Consider the following 17,052-nt stretch of genomic DNA (forward strand, 5'->3'; position numbering starts at 1 on the left):
CCCCCCCCCCTGAAGAGGACAGGAGTAGGACGGATTAGGACAGTTAGATTAGAAGAGGAACCAGAAGATAAGAAAGGAATTAACAAACTTTAAACTTTAATACAATTAAAGTTCAACATATGTTCAAGAGAGATAGCAGTTTCTTGTCTTATAGGAATTCTTCTTTCTTGGTGGTGTGTTCCCATTCTTTTATAGATTGGAACCAGTGTTCCAATTTCTTTATAGATTGGATTTAGTGTTCCAATTCCTTTTTAGATTGTAACTTAGTTCCAATTCCTTAACAGATAACTAGTGTTCGTATTCCTTTATGTATTGGAACTAGTAATCTTGTAATAAATATTGAAATAAATATAAATATTAAGATGAAATACTAAATTATCTGCATGCCTATATTTTATGCATCATATAATCAACATTGTTTAATGTATAACTTTATAATGAATATATAAACTGAATTTATAATGTAAAACTCGTACTTTTCAACTTAATCTCCCGCTACATCCATGGGCGCAACTTAGGATATGGGGGGGGGGGGTAAGATAGCTCATTGCCCCCCTTTGTCCCTTTTCAACTTCCCCCTTCCCCCCCCCCCCAAAAAAATAAGGTTTCTTGAACTTCTTTTTGCTTCCGTAGAATTTGTATTTCACATCAAAAAATATTTTTGCTGTGAATTGTACTTTTGTAGGTTTAAATTCGATCTTTTTGCAGCATAAAGTTTTATTTTACGTTTATACAACCTTTGGGATAGATTTATAAATCTTCTGAAGTCTGTGGAGCCCCTCCAGGGAATGATAGATATAAATCACTGAAAAAAATTATTTTATAAAAATAAATATTAAAATGTCATAAATTCTTATCTAAGGGGAAGAAAAAGTTAAAAACCTGGAAATTCATTCACGTAAAAACTGGCATAAAACATTTCATATCAATGCAGATTGCAGGGGAAGCAAGTTCCAAGATTCATAAATGCTTGAAATTCATCACTGATTAATTTGTATATTGTACAAAATCTGGAATACATTTCAAAACGAGGATCAAAAGTGAAATATTTGTAAAATAAAATGAATATTTAAAAAAATCTATTCATTTATTAGAGTATAATTAATGTATCAACTTCTCAAATCAAAATGTGGCCTTGACTTCTTTTACAGCAAAGGTGTGCGGATGGTTTTTCTTCAACTCGACAATAAAAAGGCAACAAAAAATCAACTTTGATAATCTGGCCCAGTTAAGGACAATATGCGGCTTTATTTAACTTTACTTGAAGCCTTTTTTGCACAAGTTGTAGAAAAAAAAACAATGATAAATTTCTTCTTCTACCGGTATGAAAATATATTTTTAAGATTCATAAACTTAGAAATTGTTGTTCTAACGGGTAGTTATGGATGTTAGGTACTTTCCCAAAGGCATTGTTCCAAGTGGTCCCCAATGGTATTTTCCCAAGTGGCCACTTCCCAAATGTGAAATTTTCCAAGCAGCAACTTCCCAAGTCTGTTCTATAGCCGCAACGGTCGGCCCCCATCCCGTCCTTGCGTAGCGCTCGGCTCCTATTGCAGCAGTCTGAAGGCCTCACCCAACCTTTGAGAAGTTGCCGCTTAAAAAATTGTACCTTTGAGAAGTCGCCTTTGGGAAAATGCCGAACACCCAGTTATGTACTGTATACAACATTACGCACTGCAAAGTGCTAGGTACCTGAGTTCCAGTTGTAGTGTACAATAAGATCCACAATTGTCTGCAGTACAACCATTTTTTTTTATTTTGTAATAAAACAAATAAAAAGGATTCTCATAGAAATAACCCAAGGAGAGTATCACGTCAAACTAAAGTAATGTAAACGAAAGTTTGAAATATTAGTTGTTTTCAATCAAACTCCTCTTATCAAAAAAGCTTTTGAAAAGAACAAAAAAGTTTTTAATGTTTAATATGTTTAACATACTTTTTATGCAGCCTAAAAAGTTTTTCTCTATCTATGATGTTCATTAGAATATTTAAAATCGGATAAATCGTCTTCTTATTCCACAGTTTTTCACTGTTACTTCAAAAAGCACTTTTTTAATTGTTTTATCTAAGAATGGGAAGAAGAGAAAAGCAAGGGAATTCGGGGAAGCTAGGAACGGAAAAGAGGGAAGGGGGGGAAGGGTGGAGGGGTAGAGGCTAGGAACGGAAAATAGGGAAGGGGGGAAAGGGTGGAAGGGTGGAGGCTAGGAACGGAAAGGAGGGAGGGGGGGAAGGGTGAAGGGGGAAGAGGCTAAGAACGGAAAAGAGGGAGGGGAGGAAGGGTGGAGGTTAGGAACGGAAAAGAGGGGGAGGAGGGAAAGGGTGGAGGGTTAAAACAACATTTTAAGAACTGATTAAGTTGAGTAGTAGATTAAGCCTCTGTAAAGCTGGGATTGGATCTAAAGTTAAGGATAAAGAAAAGATCAAGTTTTCACCAAGATTTACAGAACCTTTTCATACTAAGTAGTTTTTTATTCTTAAAACTGACAATTCAGTCAATATTTCGTTTCAGTAAATTAAAAAAAGTTCCGGCTGATATGTTGACAGGGAATTTCTTTGAATAAACCATTTGTCACGTTTAAAAAATAAAAAAGTTTAACAAGAATTTAACGAAGAGCCCCTTAAAGTCTGAAACGTACATGGCACAAACTCTAAAACCTTACATCAAGAATATTTTTGTTTTTTAGAAAAAGTTTCAAAATGTAGAAAAGAAAATAAAGACAAAAAGTTATTTCACATTCTGAAACATTTCCAAGTTAAAGAACATTTATTTTGAAGATGCATCTAATAGAGGTATATTTACTTTTTCAAAAACATTTTTTCATGAACTAATTACGTAGATTTTCTAGAATAAATTGATATTTATAACGATTCTATACCGTTTACAAAAAAAATGAAAATAACTTTTAGAATAGTAACTTAATTTGTGTATTTTTTTCCTTGCAGACATTTTCTATTCTTTTGGTTTAGTTATTTTTGTCACATTTTTCTCCCAGAAACTTATTTTATCTTTTATCCCGGTTCGTTAATTAAGTTTTTTCTTTATTGGCGGTGACTTAACTTGTCGAGAAAATTAACTTTAGAAAATTAATCTACAAAATCTCACGGACATTCCAAACCAAACCAGGGTGCTATATAAGCGTTCTTTATGCGGGGGGGGGGGAAGGGAGTTACACAATTTTTCAGAGTTGTTGAAAAAAATGAAATCGGAACTCCTCAAGAACATGAAACTAATCAATTTGATTTCCATCCACGGGTAAAACTGTTTGCTTTTTAACAACATCAAATACACACACGATTCTGTCTAATCCACAGTTATATGGGTCTCATTGTAGCAAAGTGGAAAATATCAGAATTATAATCAAGTTTGTGATTCAATTCAATTAGGATTGAAACAGAAATTTTTTTTTCATTTCGAGAAAAATTTTGTAATTGGCGAATATCTGATTTAGAACAGAAGCTCATCCTGATGCAAAATGGCTCTCATCCTGATACAAGAAAATGGCGCTCATCATATGATAAATAAAATGGCTCTTATCTTGAAAAACAACACGACGCTTGTCAAGCTAAACAAAATGACGCTCATCATGCTAAACAAAATGTCGCTCATCCTGATGCCAAAAATGAAGGTAATTCTGAAATATAAAATGGTTTCCTGATGGTAGTCTGGTTGCATCTGAACTGCGAAATCAAGACTCCCGTCAGAACTGTCTAAAATAAAAAGTATGTTATTAAAGGTATTATCAACAAAAATCGAAATGACTTAGTAAAAGTCACCTTAAAAACAGCGATGTTTAAAAATTGAAAATGTTTGGTCACAGCTATATAGCCTTTTTATAAAACCTTTTCATTTTGGGCAAGAAGCGTTCACATTTCTAGATATCTAGATAATCTGTTAAGTATTTTTTCTTAGAGAAAAAGAAAGCGTATTTTAATATTTTAGAAAAGATTGTGTACGTGTACATTTAAAGAATTATGCGAAAATTAAAATGTTTTCGTAAAATTTGAAAGCAGCTGACAACATTTTCGGGGTTTTTAATGGGGCATTACAAATTACAATTTAATTTTTTTCTGTCTTTTGTATTAAAATCCAAACACAAAAATATTAAACCCAAAAAGTCAGTTTTCATTAAATTTCCAACACAGGATTCGAGGAAAATGGCAACTTGTAAGCTTAAGCTTACAATTTATAAAAAATGAAATTTATTATTCATTCTATTTTAGCTACGCTCAAGTTAATAAACACCTGTTTAAATAATTACTTTATTACTACTTTAAAATACCAAAAATTTATAGAAAAGTAAAAGATAGATAGATGACGTGGCCGGAAACTGCTCAACCTGCCGCGTCTTGATATTCGGTTTTAAACTCCTCCAGAACTTCGTCTTCCGCCACTACGCCGCCACACTATAGAAATTTTAAATTCTAATGATTTCTCCATATTATCTGAAGCAAAAATACAAAAAAAAAGCAAAAATGCACAAGTCACTTTTTTTAGGGAACCCACAAATGACAATAATCAATTTGTAAAATCAAAAACATGGCCATCTAATTCCAAAGTGAATAAATATTTAATCACTTTCATCTAATTCATACTTGACTAGACAAAGCTTTTAAGGAAACCGTTGTAAATCGGAAATGCCAAATTTTTTAAAATGGAGGATCGCTTGAAATTACGTTTACAGTCCCTTTAAGTAATTGCTATTCTCAGGCGAAGTAAATATAAATTTGTTTCAGGGTTTTCAAGCAAACTTATTCTGATAAGTTGGTTTGTGTGAAACATAACTTTTCTCAATATTTCAATTTTGAAAATACTAGGGGCGGCCTAGGGGGAAAGGGAGGGGGTGGACGCCCCCCCCTAAAAAATATGGGGACGTCCCCCTCCATGGAAAAAATAAGGGCAAAACTATAGAGATAAGAGAGATATAGATGTGCAGTTCATGAGAATATTTTCCAGGCCTAGGTTTTATCAATTTATTCTAGATTATTTCATTTCATTATTGCTTCTTGCTTTATTCAGAAAATCTTTGTTAACATTTCTTCAATCAACAAAATTAAGGACAAACTATTGTTTCATTTTTACATATTTTCGTGCTGATTGGCCTTTGGAGCTCACCTCACAACACTAAAACAATCTGCGATGTTCTTTTTCAAAAGAAATTTCTTTTTTTATTAAATGATTTTGACAACTCGTGGACTTCATTTCGCGGTTTTCGACAAGAACCCTAAATTTTCAATCATCTACAACCTTCATTTAATACTAACTGTTCGCTTTATTTTTCTTCTATTTATAAGATTATGATTCATTTTCCATTGTTAACTCTTTTTATTTCTACTTTCAGTTTTCCCTTTTCTAAACTTAATGGGAGTGTTCGCGAAAAATGAAAGGGGGTATAGGCTTAATGCGATAAAAAAAGCGCTTTTGATCGCTACTAATCTTACTTCTATCTGTTGCGTCTATAAGGAAAAAATTGTTAAAGACGTCTCATACCGAATAACTTAGCGCCCATACAAATTGAGAAAATTGCAACATACGACTTAGACCGTAAAAAATCAATTTAATTTCAAACAAATCATTTAGATATTACAACCTATAGTTATCAATTATCTTTCGCCACATTTGTATATAGTTTATATTTTATAATATTTTATTTTTTTACAAAACGTTTTCAACGGATTTCGAAAATTGTGAGTGGTGTGCGGCATTCTTAGATAGTTGCGCAAGCGACAAGAGAAATAAAAAAATTAATTAAAAAATATTATAAAATATAAACTATATACAAATGTGGCGAAAGATAATCGATGACTATAGGTTGTAATATCTGAATGATTTGTTTGAAATTAAATTGATTTTTTACGGTCTAAGTCGCATGTTGCAATTTTCTCAATTTGTATGGCCGCTAAGTTATTCGGTATGAGACGTCTTGAACAATTTTCTCCTTATAGACGCAACAGATAGAAGTAAGATTAGTAGCGATCGAAAGCGCTTTTTTATCGCATTAAGCCTATACCCCATTTCATTTTTCGCGAACACTCCCTTTAATATTTTATTTTGATATAAAGAATTAACAGCACTTCACCTCTGTGCAAAAGCTACGGTTGTATGCTCTTATCATAATTTTTTCAAAAATACAAAACGATTCACAACGGCACAGTTCTGATCAAGGATGAATAAGATATTCGTATTTTTCTAACTGAAAATTGATTGTTTTTTATTGTGGGCTCTCTTGTGAACGTATTCCGTCGTGACATTTGTGAGAAAAACGTTGATATTTTCCTTATTGGTACTTAGATAGAGGACCGTTGTGAATCTGGAAATCCACTCTTTAAATGATATAAATTCACTATATTATATATTATATAGATTTATAGTACTAGTAATTAATAATTACAAACCTGACTTCTTCTCCGGGAACCAGGGTGTAACGAAGGGCATCTCGAATGCATTTGAGAATGAGTGAAGAGTGTCAAATGATTCTGGATCCACGGATCCCATCAGAGAGAACGCTCCGCGCTGAAACTGAGAAAGAAACATTTGTTATTACTGTTGATTTGTATGGGCGAAAAAAGGACAACATTTAGACTATACAGCTGATGAAAAGGACAATATTTAGACCATAGAACTGATTAAAAGACAAAATTTAGACCTTAGAACTGATAAAAAGGACAATATTTAGACCATAGAACTGATAAAATAACAATATTTAGACCATAGACCTGATAAAAAGGACAATTTTTAGACCATAGAACTGATAAAAAGGACAATATTTAGACCATAGATCTGATAAAAAGGACAATATTTAGACCATAGAACTGATAAAAAAGAAAATATTTAGACGATAAAAAAATTCCTAATAAATCAACTGGATTCTAGCCACAAACTTGAATTCTCTAATCCATATACTTTTGAAACCTGATGGCGCAAACCTTTGATATTTTAATCTATTTAAACAAACAGATTACATAGTTTGAAATATGAAAAGGTTTCAAAGATATAGGGATTTAAAAATCTGAGCTTTTGGTAAAGACTCAGTTCGAAAAATAAACTTTCTAATCCTAAGTTGCACGAGGAACTTGCTTTTATCAATATTTGGATAGAAAATGTATTACTTTAAAGGGGCTGTATTAGCTGTATTGTAAGTGACCCTCAAGCCAAAATTGACAATGCTCGATTCATAATCGTATCCTTAAATGCTTGTCAACCATTAAAAATAACGTCTCCGTGTAAAGTCGTCTTTAACTTAGATCCCCTCTCGGAGACACAAAACCAAACCAAACAATTTTAACCCGGGTTTCTTTGTCTCCTGTCGGAGTCGTAAACAACCTTGCATTGTGAAACCATTTTCAAAAAGTTAACCAAAGAATATTTTCATATAAAGAATTAGTGACTTTCGTTAATAATTGTCATTTATTTCAAAAGTTTAAAACGTCTCAGTATAAATTATATATCAATGTTTATAATTTTGAAAACGGACTTTTTTAAATTGTGGTTTCTCTACAAAAGTGACTTGTACATTTTTACTCTATGAAGACATATAGGAATTATTTGAATTAAATACTTATACGCATAGAAAAATGACAATATACCTTCCACACTATTGATCAGATGTCAATCGGGAATTGCCATCTTTGCATGGAGGGCCTCTTAAAATTACGCTCACAGTCCCTTTAATTGCGCGAACTGTGGTTTTCAACGTTGTGTGATGAATATCATATATTTATTTTATTAATTGGTTTAATATTTAATCACCAAATATTATATTCTATCCCGAACTAATCTCCAATATCATTATTAAATAGATTAGAGAAATAACCATAGAACACATTCTACGCAATAGATTGAGGATTTAGAAAATATGGGAGTTAAGTGGGGAGTTAAGGGACAACATTAAAGTTATCTTTGATAATATAAAAAATACTATAGTTTTAATAAAAAAAAATTGGTAGATTCAAACCTTTAGAAAAGATATTGGAAAGAAATTGAGTTTTTGCCACAACCTCAAATTTTCTAATTTCTATATCTCTGCAACCAGTGGGTATAAACCTTTGATATTTCAAACTTAGATTATTTGATCTGACAGAATTAATAGTTTGAAATATCTAAAGTCTACGACATTGGGTTGCCAGGATATAGACATAAGAATATTAAGTTTGTGGCAAAAACTCAGTTCCTTTAGACAATATAGAAAAGTTATCATTTTCAAGCATAAAAGGATAATTTCACATTGGTTTTATATAGCACATGTTAAATATATTTTATAATGAAAACATTGCAGACAGAGATGTTTATTTATTTGTATAATATTGTATTATGTGCATTATTGTATTCATTCCGGAGAACCAAACATAGTTTTTAATCCTGCCAGCTGGCTAGGATACAGGATACAGGATACAGAGATACAGAGATACAAAGTTCTATCATCTTCATACAAATACTTAACCTTAAAGGGATTGTAAGCGTAATTTCAAAGATGCCAATACCCGATTAACAACGGTAACCTTGACACCTTAATCTCACCATTGCTTCTTGTAAGCAAAAGTTGGTATAACGCTACTTTTAATTTGTCATAAAAAATGTTTTTGTTATAAACATGAATTTTCGTTATAATGGAATTTTTAAGAGTTTACAAGTTTACTAAAAGCGTTAAAATATGTAAAAATGATTAATTTTGAATTCAGTAACTTAGCTGTGTAAATAAAATTGCGTGAAAAAATTAAGATATAAATTAAAGCTTGCATTTTAGATAAGAATGTATATAACATAAATGTATATCTAGAGACAATTAACGCTGCTTAAATAGTTTTAAAGTAATACAATTAATTCTAAAGTTACTAAATAAACTCTAATGTGCAGCTTATAATTAAATTTATTTTCTCTGGCTGTACTGTACTGTACTGTACTGTACTGTACTGTACTGTACTGTACTGTACTGTACTGTACTGTACTGTACTGTACTTCACTTTACTGTACTGTACTGTACTGTACTGTACTGTACTGTACTGTACTGTACTGTATTGTATTGTACTGTACTGTACTCTACTGTATTGTACTGTACTGTACCGTATTGTATGTATTGTACTGTACTGTAAATTTCAGTACATATTTGTGGCGGCCTAAACAGTTTTAATGAGTTATTTGGTAAAAGGTTAAGGAGTTCTGGCGAAAAAATTAATTGGCTATGAAAGTTTTTTTTTAAGGAACTGTAAGCGTAATTAATAGCGACCCAGTCAACATGTAAAGATAACATTTCCCGATTTTTAACAGTGCTCTTTAAACCTTTATCTGATCAAAATATTGAAGATTAAGTCGTTAAAGAAACAAAAACATTAATATCTAATTCCAACTATAGACAAAGGTTTTAAGTGTTGTAATACGGGCATAGTCATCTCTTTGCATGGAGGGTAAATTGAAATTACGCTTTAATTTCAAAATTTGATCATCATTCTACACTCTTCGGTAGAAAATTAATCAGATTCATTTTATATCCTTTCCCCTTTTGGAAAATTTAAGAAAACTCCCTTTGATGTTGAAAAGCCCTCACTCCCTTTGAATGTTGAAAAGCCCTCACTCCCTTTAATGGTAAAAAGCCCCCACTCCCTTTAATGTTGAAAAGCCCTCACTCCCTTTAATGTTGAAAAGCCCTCACTCCCTTTAATGTTATGTTGAAAAGCCCTCACTCCCTTTAATGTTGAAAAGCCCTCACTCCCTTTAATGTTGAAAAGCCCTCACTCCCTTTAATGTTGAAAAGCCCTCACTTCCTAGCTATAAAAAAGCCTTCATCTCTCTTTAATGTTGAAAGCCTTCATACTTGTTCCAACACTGAAGACACAAAGCAAGGACAGAAGTAAGTAAATAATCCAGACTAATTGGATCCAATATAGATCCATCCTCAACCTTACCAATCAACACAATCAAATTCCAGCCTTTCATCTTAATAATTTCATTCCTCAGTCTCGTTCATCCCTTTACATCATTCTTTCATTCCTATGCATTAATTTCATAGTCTCGTTCATCCCTATATATTCATTCTTTAGTCTTGTTCATCCCTTTACATCATGCTTACTCGTTCATCTATATTCACAATTCATTCTTTATCCTCGTTCATCCCTATTATACATAATTTATTCTCTGTCCTCGTTCATCTCTATACAAGATTCATACTCTTTCCTCGTTCATCCCTATACTCGGATAAAACCACAAATTATAGGAGTACTAAGTAAACCTTACACTTTTACTAGGCCAATTCTTTCAAAATATTCAAAATATCAAACTGATCTTAATCACAATGTTAGATTTTCTTAGGACAATGTTTTACTCCTCTAAATCCCCTTTGTATACAATCCATACACCATAAACTTCATCCTCAACCCCCTTTTCACTAGCAGTAAGAATTGAGAGAATAAATGTAATATATAGCACCCATCCCTACTATTCTTTAGTCGGTTCATTTCACTGGAATTGCTTATTGAAACCTCCTTCAACTCTACCCACAGATTCTGCGCCTGGCACTTTATTACACAACATTTATTTCTCTCTCAACAAAACATATTTTCTTCTGTACAGAACTTTGAGAATTTAATTAACTTTCAAATTGTAAAGTATGACGTGACTGTACATTCGTTTGAGTACAAGATTATACGCAAAGAAAAGACGATTTTATAGAATTTATACTTTTCGCTTTCTAATTTTCATGATTTCCTACAACTACTACAACTGTAAAACTTGTTTTTTTTTCACCAATCAATAAAAAGTTCACAAGAAGACTAACTTCAAGGCAGAAGATTTAATTTGACCTTAAAGTCGTCATATTTGAAGTGTTTCAGGTCGTCTTTACAGTCTCATCCTTTATAGGTAACTCTGTAGAAAAAGAGGAACTCTATAAATTCCAAAATTACAACAGGAAGGATAAAAATCAAAGCAATTCAATGAACTTGAGCTAGGCCGTTAAACTACCTATTTCCGACTCAAATTTGACTCACCGGCGATAGGTAGTTAAGCGATCTCTCCAATTCAATCAGTTTGGTCCCTATCTGGATTCTTTAAGTCTCATGGTCTAATGAAAATTGCTAATTTATTAAAGTCGTTTGGTGTTATATGTAATCAATTCGTTGAAAAATAAATATAATTTTCAAATCCATATAGCTTACGCGGTTCAAGGGTTTGGTCCTGATCCCAGAGAACTTTAATTTTCGATCTCAATTTTGCCTATTAAACATAAAATTTTTCAATTTTTCCTTCTAAACTTTTTTGCCGGCATACGCGTTTTAAAAAGTATAAAATGACAAAATCGTAAGTTTAAAATTTGTAGAATTATGGAACCAACACGTGATTGATTTCGAATAGAAGAAATTGACTGCATCTCTAGCTTTGATATGTAAAAATGCAGATTAAATATTCACAGTTTAAAATATCAAAGGTTTACATTATCAGGTTGCAAAGATATCTGGGATTTGGAAATTGCTTTTTGAATCATGTGTTCCTTTTAAGACTAATTTCCAAAATGAGAGCTATAGCATTAATTCCATATCTATTATCATATACATAATGCAGTTGAACTGCAACTTTATAGATTAAAGGGACTGTCAACTTGATTTAGAGTGAACCTCCGGCCATTGCATGCCGGATTCACAACGGTATAAATTCCAGTCCCTTTAAAGGAGATTCTAGTTTCCTGTAAATTTTCAAAATTTTGAGTAAAATTTTTAGAATAATTTCCGAATCTGACTTTACCAAAAACCACTCCGAAAATATAATAAAATATTTTCTTTTTGTAGTATTTTTTTTATAAAGTTTACGATGTTCAAGAAAATATAGGATGCATATTTACAATATATGTCTTTCTACATCAACGATTAAAGGATAAAGTGCATCCCTAGTCGTAAACAAGGACATGGTTAAACTTCAGTATAAGATGCATTTTGTCAAATCTTTATTTTTAAATATATTTTGCTTGTTTGTACCCAAAACAAGTCAAACCTTTTTGTGACAACTCATATGACCCCGAGGAAGATTTATGGATGGTCAAAATTGAAAAAAAAATTTATTTTTGAAATTTTGAATTTTACGATCAGAAGTCAGAACTTTTGTTTTGTGAATCTGGGGATCAAGGGTTGATCCTCAAATTTAATAGTGCTCACATTGAATATCGGGATCAAGTATTCAAGATTTACAAAATTCACACAAAAGTTCCGATCTCTGCCGTAAAATTGTTTATGTTTTGCAACTAATTTATGAATCCTTAACCTTGCCAAAAAGTTTGTTTATAAGCTTGTATTTAAGAGGTTAGAGTGCATGTTTAAAGACACTTAAATCGTGAAAATTCAAACTTATTAAACTTTTCTTAATTCTAATTTTAACACTTGCTTGCAATTTAAAAACATAAAACCATTTTTATCATTGAATATTTAAAGAACCCTTGAAAAAATATAAAATTATTCTTTTAAAAATTTTTCGATAAAATTGTTTATGTTTTGACATCTAATTTATTAAAGCAAACCCCTGCAAAAAGTTTGTAAATAAGCTGTTAAAATGTACGCTTTCAGACACTTAAAATAAGTTAAATAGCTTAAATCCAAACTTTAAAAACTTAAAATGTTCTTTCAATGTAAAATTGTGTTTAAATAATATTCAAATAGAATTATGGTGCAAAATATGTTTAAAAAAGAAGCTTGTTCTTCTAAATCCAAATTTTTCAAATCTCTAAATCTTTGCAGCCTGACTGTATAGGCCAAGGAAATATCAAGGTTCGGTTTTTAGATAAATAGAAATGCATATGGTTGCAAAGATATAAATATTTGAAAATTAGAGTTTGTGGCAAGTGATCCTTTCCTATATTTTATTTTCAAATTCCAGTGTATCTGATTTCAAATCAAACAGTGTTAATATTTGCAGTTTTAATATTTGCATGCAAATCGTATATTTGCACAGCATTACGAGTTTGTTTAACCATGTTTATTTATGCAAATTAGTTTTAAATCATTCTCTTGGATCCTGCCATAATAAAAACTTTCAGCAAATTTATTTTTCAAAAATGTTTTCTAATTAGAATTTTTTATTAAACTGAAGCCAAAAGTTTAGATACAAGTAAACGAGTGAACTTACATTGAATATTCATATTATTAAAGGACAGTTCATGATATGATTTAAGAAAATGTGGCCTAGTTTACCTAAAACATACAACCATGTCTTTTTGTTTGTTTCCAATAAACGTCAAAACCTCAAAACATAAAAAATCTGTTAAATCTTAATTCGCAATTTTTTGTTAATGTTCGCATGGGGCAAGTCACTGATACAAAACCTTTGGGAAATATTCAATTTGGAAATTTTTAATCTTTTCTTAAATAAGAATGGAAAATGTCTATTTAAATGTACTTAACATTAACATCCAACGATGAGATCGTAAAGGAAACTATAAATTTATATGAACATATAAAATTGCTTGCAAATTGAACTGATTACTCGTCACAAACTCTAATTTTATATCGATTTGAAAGCTGCCATATCCTGTAAACCTACGTTAATATAATCTCTCAAAAAAATCCAAATTATAAACCCTAAAGGTTTACAATATCCGACTGTACAGATAACTCTAATCTAGAAAGGTTTACAATATCCGACTGTACAGATAACTCTAATCTAGAAAGGTTTACAATATCCGACTGTACAGATAACTCCGATCTAGAAAGGTCAAATGTTTTCTAAATTACTGGTTGTACATCTCTGTGACTTCGAAGTTCCTCTAGGTTTCATTTTACCCACAAGAAAAACAAAACTGAAAGTATTTCAAAACATTTTATTCTTCTCAAAAGCTCTTCAATTTAGGAATGATTGAACAATTTTCAGATTTCAATTTAACGTAAAAGAAACTAAATTTTTGTCACAAACTCGAATTTTCTAATTCTTAAATCTTTGGAATTCTGAGACATCATGTAGATCAACGTATCTAGAACCATCTAGAGACACTCTATAAAATATTTCTAGAACCAGCTAGAATTTTGAGACCTCTGTATAATAATATTTCTGGATCCCTTTAGAATTCGGTGACACCCTGTATAATAATATTTCTGGATCCATCTAGAATTCGGAGACACCCTGTATAATAATATTTCTGGATCCATCTAGAATTCTGAGACATCCTGTATAATAATATTTCTGGATCCATCTAGAATTCTGAGACACCCTGTATAATAATATTTCTGGATCCATCTAGAATTCTGAGACATCCTGTATAATAATATGTCTAGAACAATTTAGAATTCTGAGACATCCTGTATGATAATATTTCTAGAACAATTTAGAATTCTGGGAGAACCTGGGGTTTCTTGTCTCCCAGAGCTAGTCTTCCCGCCTCAAGAATTGGCAATTTATTTCTAATTGAATTTTCGGCAGAAATAAATTCCATCAATGTATTTAAATGAGGTTGAAAACTGAAAGTTTAAAATCACAAATTTTGTAAATTTTGACAGGAACTGAAAGTTATATTTTACATAAACCATCCTTCTATACAGAATCCAACCAATTTAACCTTGCAGTAAAGTCAAGTGTTGCATCGGGGTTGGAGAACACAACTTTTCCTTCTTTGAAGGGACTGTTCACGTAAATTCAAGTCACCCTCCTTTAATAGAGTGGCAATTCCGATTCACAAAGGTACCCTTTAAACCTTTATTAGAGTGAAAATGAGTAATATATTGTCTTATCTCATTCAACCAAAGGTTTAAATGCTACCAATGTGAATCAAACATGGAACTCTATAAAGAAAGGTCCCAAAAATATTTCCAAAAAAGAAATGATTTGATCAAATGAAAAGTTAAGTCAAGCTTAAAAAACCTATTAATATATAAAATGAAGATGGAGGGACTTTAAAAATATATTTGAAGTGAATCGTGATTCTAAAACAAACTATATATAATAAAGAATATGTATGTAAGTTTATGTATCTGTGTAAGTGAAACACAGATTATTCTTCTATTTTATTGCGGGACAAATTGTTTCGTGTTTTAAACAAGCTCCTTATACATAATTTAAAAAATGTTGGTTGATTTCTTCTGATATTCTAGTATTTGAATCTATTGGATTTGTAGTTTTTCTATCTTCACTTTAAAATGTACATTCCATCAAGTTGAAATTTTGTAAAAAAGGGACTAGAAATGTACTTTAAAGTGACCCTCAGGGGCGTATTCAGGGGGGGCCTATGGGGGCTAAGCCCCCCCCCTGGACCAGTGAAATCTATTGATTTGAGGGTTTTTTTAGGCCCCAACAGGTGCTAAGCCCCCCCTGGAAAGATAAAAAAAATTTAAGCCCCCCTGGACAAATTCCTGAATACGCCCCTGGACTGACCCTCCATGCAAAAATGGGAAGCTTTGTCTGGTCAATTATGAATTAGATATCCATGTTTTTGTTTCTTTAAACTTTTTATTTTCATTTGCGGGTTCGCTGCGAAAGTAACTTGGGCATTTTTTGCTTAGAAGAAGCAATGGCGAAGTTATCAGAAAGAAAAACTTTTCTAGTTAGAAAAACGATGGTATCTTCCACATTTTTGATCGGATTAAGGTTTCAAGGGTTTCAGTGTAAATCGGGAATTGCTATCATTGAATGAAAAGTCCCTTTAAACATGTTTTTTATGATTTCGGTGAAAACTGAATATATCAAAATAAACATTAAAAGGTTTCAATTTACTCGATAAATGTTTCAAATCCTTCTCTGCATTGAATACAGAGAACACAGAACAGAAATTTATATTCTATTTGGCAAATTCAATTAAAACTACACTGTTCCCAATATTAAATAACTTTCCGACTTTATAATAAAAGTTTGTTTAAAATCCAACCTGTTTGCAGATAATCTTGGTGAGCTTGTACGCGTCTACAGTGTCGATATTATCCACATAGAACTTCATATCGAACTCGGTGCTCGAGTTGGCCGACGAATGACCCTCCATGGCGAGGTTCATGGCATCGAATACGTCCTGCCAGTCAGGAGCCTTGCTGAATATGGTTCCGATAGGGATTCTGAGCTTGGAGTAGGATACAGGTGTTTGAAAGAATACAAGGAGAATAAGTAACTTGTTGCTCATGGTGCTACAAAGTCTATTCCTCATATTTCAGGTATATTATTTAGCACTAACCAACTTTGATTCTTAAAACTATTTACTTTTTCGAAATAAAATGCTTTTGATATTTTGCATTTCAAAGTTTGGAATTGGGACGAATTTTCATGAGATGAGAGCGAGATCCGTCCGTGAAGAGAGATACTGGGAAACTGACGGAGCTTTGAAATCTTCTGTAACCTGTTATCCCCGGAGTAGGACGGAGTTGGACGGAGGTTCTCTGGGTCCAAGATCAATACTAGCGTTTGTCCGGTTCACACGTATCAAGGAGCTAACTGGGGACTGTCTCTCGGATCGGTTTAAGCATTAACCGATCAAAGGAACTAAAAACTTAAATTTTCTAATATTTTGATAAGTTAAAAATATGAATTCTGCTATATCAAATTGTCAAAGTTGGAAATATCAAAAGTTTACATCATAAGGTTTCAAACTGCCTGAATGCATTATTTTACCGTTACTCGACTAAATCTATATTTAGACCTACTTCCGGTCATTGGATTTAGACTTTTTAAATTTTTGCGAAGAAATTTTTTTGCACAGATGTCTTTAGAGAGAATTTTCATATTTTCAGTTTTCCTTGAATAAAAAATTAGTTTTGAAAACTTTGCAAATTTTTTTTCATATTGAATTAGCCATCATATTTCGCTCACTTTTTTATTTGCACATTTTTTAATAACTTGAAATTGCAATAAATATTTGAACTTTTGCAAATTCGCAATTTTTTTTCAGATTATTAAATTAAAGTAGAAAGAAAGAAAAGAAAAATTTGCTTTCCTCCGGCCATACGCATTTTATCTTAAAGCCTCTTATAAGAAGAAGAATGCCACAAACACTTCTTCTTCAGTATATTAACTTCTTCTGTCTGTTTGTTTGTATCCCATGAACGTAAAACGTAAATACGGCTGAATCGATCCAGCTCAAAATTTTTGAGTCAACTCACGTCACCCCC

At 31.9% G+C, this 17,052-nt stretch overlaps 1 protein-coding gene across 3 annotated transcripts in view; it reads right to left on the minus strand.

Annotated features, from left to right (window-relative positions):
- The window catches only part of LOC111710311 (glutamate receptor 1), a 65,766-nt gene extending 49,329 nt beyond the window's left edge, over positions 1-16,437 (minus strand). For all 3 annotated transcript variants that reach the window (XM_023484383.1, XM_023484375.1, XM_023484388.1), the window contains exons 1-5: positions 15,825-16,437; positions 6,394-6,517; positions 3,653-3,708; positions 1,693-1,732; positions 738-805 (exon numbers count right to left, since the gene is read on the minus strand). In XM_023484383.1, coding sequence (XP_023340151.1) covers positions 738-805; positions 1,693-1,732; positions 3,653-3,708; positions 6,394-6,517; positions 15,825-16,094 — 558 coding nt within the window. In that variant the 5' untranslated portion in view covers positions 16,095-16,437. The remainder of the gene's footprint in view (positions 1-737; positions 806-1,692; positions 1,733-3,652; positions 3,709-6,393; positions 6,518-15,824) is intronic.
- Positions 16,438-17,052: the final 615 nt, after the last annotated feature.

The sequence above is a fragment of the Eurytemora carolleeae genome, unplaced genomic scaffold, assembly GCF_000591075.1.
Source record: "Eurytemora carolleeae unplaced genomic scaffold, Eaff_2.0 scaffold170, whole genome shotgun sequence".
NCBI lineage: Eukaryota > Metazoa > Arthropoda > Copepoda > Calanoida > Temoridae > Eurytemora > Eurytemora carolleeae.